We start from the raw sequence: 4,554 nt of genomic DNA, 5'->3' as shown, positions 1-4,554 counted from the left end.
AGCCTTCCATGTTCATGTTTCTGCGACAAGTCAATAAGATATTGCGAACTGTACACCAGAACAAGCATGTTGCGGCTTCTGAACCACACGGTGCGATGAAATGAGACATATTCGTGGGATACACACGACGCACGAGCATCGTAAAATTTTTCTATTTTCTACGCAGACAAGCTCAAGGTTGCATGTTCAGTATAATTATGAGAGAGCATCATAATGCGTGCTACAGAGAATCTTAAATTCATTTATAAAAATGGCATGCGCAAGATCCCCTGGTTACAACTAAAAATAACCATGCAGACCCCACAGACCAGGGGGGGCATAGAGAAGGTTCTGTGAAGATACAGCACAGAAAGCGATCCCTGTTTGACAAAATCTTGCACTAAAAATCAGCAAAGTAAAACCCCGGTGCAATGGTGATACGTCCTTCATGTACCCATAATACCACCGAACTTCCCAATTCCAGCATAATACACACTTGAGCTTTGCGCGACCAAGATCAAAAGAATACCCAGGACTACTTACAAATTTCTGTTAAAGCTAAACTCAAATGACAATCTTCTGAAAGATGAGCCAGAGGCATCAGCTTTGCCAACAGTTCGCCAAACTGTAACCGTATGCAGGTCTTAAAATCCTGGGCTGAAACAATTTTGTTGCACACACCTGCAATATTTCATGCTGAGATGAGCTATCATCTTTTCTCTACATGGCCATGGCCGCCAGATGCACCAGAACCACGTAGTACATCTTCCTGTTGCCCATGCTTCCTTTTAGTGCGGGTGGAACGTTTTTTTCTCGGAGCCTTACGCTTCTCTGTGTGATCCCCAATTAGACCCTTCCTTGCGGTAGATACACTTGCAAGTTCTGGAGGCACATCAGGCCAGGGAGTTCTCTTTGCAGGAACAACAATCTCTAAGGGGGGATCAATTATCCATCTGTCACAATTAACAGCACAAGTAAGAAAGCAAAACAATATGTGCAATCATGTAGCAATGCTGATTCTAATACATGTAACATTGCATCAGCTAGTGAAAGGGCCTAACAATTCAGTGCCTTGGTGAAGGCATAACAGCTTAGCCAATTTTTTATGATTATGGGTTTGCTAGGGCAATCATATGATTTAAACAGTTAAGCTGGGCCGTTTTGACAAAATCAGCATAAAGTGGAACATTTCTAGAGAACTAACTTTCAAAAAACCTCTGAAGCGCACCACTAACAAGGTAGCAAAAGTTCTCAAACTTCATTCTGACTAGAGAGCGGCCCACCAAAAAAGCGCTTATGCAGGAAAAATAAGTTCATGCAACTTAACCCCAAAACATGGAACAGAGCAATTAATGTTTTTGTGCTTAACATATATCAGTACAAGGAGGATCTATAAAATTGATGGATAACAGATTTGAAATTGAGAAGCAACACGAACAAAAGACCACCAGACAAGATAACAGAAGATCAAAATCAGCAGAGAATCAGAATTTGCTTGTTCTCCGACTGTACCATTTTTCCATTATCTTATGCCAGCATTCTTATTTTCTGTTTATTTTGTTTTGTTGCATCTAACCGTGTTACAGATCAAGAGTCGTAGAGGAGTTCAACAGGCCCTTCCTCTAGAAGGGGACATGTTGCTCTGCAAACAACCATCAGAGAAAAAGGAATTGCAACCTATGAAATATTCCATGAGGAAAAGATAAACAGTTTCGGAAAAGAAAATTCCCGAGAGTAGGTTGGATCAAGCTTGAATGATGTTAACTAAATTCTGCAAAGTAACACCCATTTTGAAACTACTAATTTCTAATATCCGATGAACTTAGGAGACAAAATCACAAGTACCACGAATTTCATATTTCAATTCACATCCAAGTTTCTAAGTTTTCAAGGAAAAGTTCATCATCAGAATAAACACAAAAATGTGTGAGAATAATGTCACTGTATCAACGAGGTCAAAGAAATTATGGATGAAAATTTCAGAGGTCTTGATGTAATTTAATTTCAAGAAGGCCAACAAATTTATGAAAAGGATCTATTCCCTATACTCGACAGGAATACTAACTTATGAAATAAGTGAAAAGCAAAAGCTTCACCAATGCAAAGTGATCGAATGCAATAGATATCCTACAGAAAATAGTATAAGAAGATCAATCACATGTAAGCTAAAGTGAAGCATACCCTCGAGGAAATTTACTGTCCGCTCGTGCCTCTACACGAAGCCACCAGATCATAACCTTTCGTCCACATTTGCCAAGCGGTTCAACAAATGTAGCGTCCTTCAAAAGCGATAATGGGTTCTCCCAGACATCTCCATTTTCATTGATCTCGTCCAAATCTTTCACCCACTCTGGTTTCGTACCAACCTCCAGATCACCATTTTTCCATACCAACCTGGAATTCAGAACAAAACCAGCCCATTCGAGCTTTCTGGGCAACACAGTCGCACCATCATCGATCAAAGCAGCACTCTTGTGCATGTAAGGAAGGGAATTAAAGGTATGCCAACCAACCAACTGCCCCGATGAGTTACAAGCAGGGCCCTGAACAGGAAGAGGTGCGGTCTGCTCCTCCTCCTTATTGCCAACCCCATCAAGGTTTTCACCGGAGATCTCACCGCCATTGGCTCCTTCCAATCTGCCAGAGTGTGCTAGTATGCCAACGGAAAGGGCACCCACCCATTTCACAGACTGAACCTCGTCAAACAACTCCAAACTGTGCATGTTGCTATCATCGCAGAACATCACAATCCCATCCAATCTCTTCTCCCTCACAATTCTGATTAAGGCCAAACCACAAAAAGACCAATAAACTAATGCTTAAACATATATTGATCTATAAACTAGAAAACTTAACAAGATATGTGAGGAAAAGAAAAATCGGTCACCAGACTAGAAGCCCATCTAAATCAATCAAAAATCGCAACAGCATTCAACAGAATTGGTTCCCGAAAGTTACCTCAGACCATGAAGACGCATTCTTGCCTCCATCAGATGTCGACCTTCCCAGTAGATGGGCATCTGCTCATTGAAACCCACATGGACCATATCCAGTCCGGAAGAGGAGATCAACGAGGCTGTCTCGTTGGAAACTCCGCCGGCCTCTACGACGATCCAGGTGAGGTCGCCGGGGACGAGCATCAGCGTGTGCATTAGTCCGGTAAGATGCACGGTCTGGAACGTCCGGACGTAGGTGGGAGTGATCACCACCAACCTCTTCCACTTCTTCACTCCATAAACCCTCCTCTGCTCGGCCTGAACCCGATCGATCAGCATGTGCGCCCTCATCACCTCTTCCGAATTCGGATGTGGGTACGGCCGGATTCGGATCCCATGGCGACCGACCACCACCTTGCTCCTCGCCGGAGGCGACTGAAGGGATGAAGGCGGCGGCGACGGTCGTGGCACAGATTGAAGCGTGAGCAGCCTCTCTGGCTGGACGTTGAGAAGAGTCTGGGCAGAGAGATCAGTGGCGACTGTCGTGCCGGTGGTACTCAGCCTGGTGGTGGCGGAGGCAGAGAAGAGGACGTAGAAGATGAGCCTGGAGAAGCGAAACCCAAGGACGAGGCTGATGATGCAGCAGAGGCCGTGAAGGAGAAGCCAGAAAAGCCCCACCGGCGACTTCGCGGTGCCATCTGCAACGCCCTCAGACAGTACGCCTCGGAAGCTATTCGTTCGCCGGCCGAACGACCCCTGCTGCGACTTCATCTTCCACTCTTCCCCCTCTCTCTTCTTCGCCAAATTGACCTAGTCAGACCCTTCTTCTCCTCCACTTCTTGCAAAGAATCCAGAAGCACGTTAACAAAGAGAGAGAGAGAGATGAATGAAGATGGAATTAGGGCTTTTTTTTTCTTCTCTGTTTCTGAAATCTCGCTTTGCTCCTTGTTTCTTTATACGGAAGAAACAGAAGGAGAAGAAGAAGAAGAAGAAGAAGAAGAGTAGAAGATGGAAGTAAGAGGAGAAGAGATTTTCAAGGGAAATAGCAATTCGGTTTTGGAGTGCAGTGGACGGAACCACCACCCAAAAAAATACAGCAGACCCACCGGAGATCTAGAGACGGGGACAGTAGGAAAATGGTTTCAAGCATTTTTATTTAAGGTCTCATCTTTTGATCATATTTCCAAAACCCTAACGCGCTTTCCAACTTTTTCCACATGATGCATTTTTTTAACGATCTGTCATTGACTAAAAACTAGAAAAATAAATTGCGAATACCATTTCATTCAAGTTGACTGAGCTTTTTCGACTTTGAATTCTTAGGCGAGTATGACTACGCCTCCATAGATCTCGTCAAAAGGATTGCAAAGTTTGAGTGGCTCAGGTTCAATTTAACGAAAACCACAACCCCTCTCGGGAAACTTTCACTACAATAATTTCCCGGCTCCCTAGGCGGCGGTGTCCGGAGGCAGGCGTGGCTTCTAAGGTCCGTGAAAGATGCGTGTTTGATGGGAAAATGACGGGGAAACCGAATTCGGGCAGTCGCTTTTTCCCAACCCTAGCGAGGTTGACCGCCAACCTTTCCGTCGCCGCCTGGGTTTTACTTTCCGACGGATCGTCGCGGTCGGAAAATTTGGAG

The 4,554-nt window shown here is 44.5% G+C and overlaps 1 protein-coding gene across 1 annotated transcript; it reads right to left on the bottom strand.

Moving 5' to 3' along the window:
- Nucleotides 1-214: 214 nt before the first annotated feature.
- On the bottom strand, nucleotides 215-4,031 carry LOC116261003 (probable beta-1,4-xylosyltransferase IRX14H). The gene is made up of 3 exons (XM_031639571.2): nucleotides 2,938-4,031; nucleotides 2,161-2,757; nucleotides 215-932 (listed from the first exon to the last, which is right to left on the bottom strand). The coding sequence occupies exons 1-3, from the start codon at nucleotides 3,684-3,686 to the stop codon at nucleotides 689-691; spliced, it is 1,590 nt and encodes a 529-aa protein (XP_031495431.1). The 5' UTR covers nucleotides 3,687-4,031; the 3' UTR covers nucleotides 215-688.
- Between the last annotated feature and the right edge of the window lie 523 nt (nucleotides 4,032-4,554).

The sequence above is a fragment of the Nymphaea colorata genome, chromosome 9 (assembly GCF_008831285.2).
Source record: "Nymphaea colorata isolate Beijing-Zhang1983 chromosome 9, ASM883128v2, whole genome shotgun sequence".
NCBI classification, from domain to species: domain Eukaryota; kingdom Viridiplantae; phylum Streptophyta; class Magnoliopsida; order Nymphaeales; family Nymphaeaceae; genus Nymphaea; species Nymphaea colorata.
Note: the sequence above shows the minus strand (reverse complement) of the source record. Positions and strands in the feature narration are given on the sequence as shown.

Bases quoted from the DNA above. Each gene is read 5' to 3' on its own strand.
- LOC116261003 (XM_031639571.2), bottom strand. From the start codon at position 3,686: ATGAAGTCGCAGCAGGGGTCGTTCGGCCGGCGAACGAATAGCTTCCGA. The intron at 2,758-2,937 runs GTAACTTTCGGG...GGCCTTAATCAG, and splicing joins ATGCGTCTTCATGGTCTGAG to AATTGTGAGGGAGAAGAGAT. The intron at 933-2,160 runs GTATGCTTCACT...TAATTGTGACAG, and splicing joins GACAGTAAATTTCCTCGAGG to ATGGATAATTGATCCCCCCT.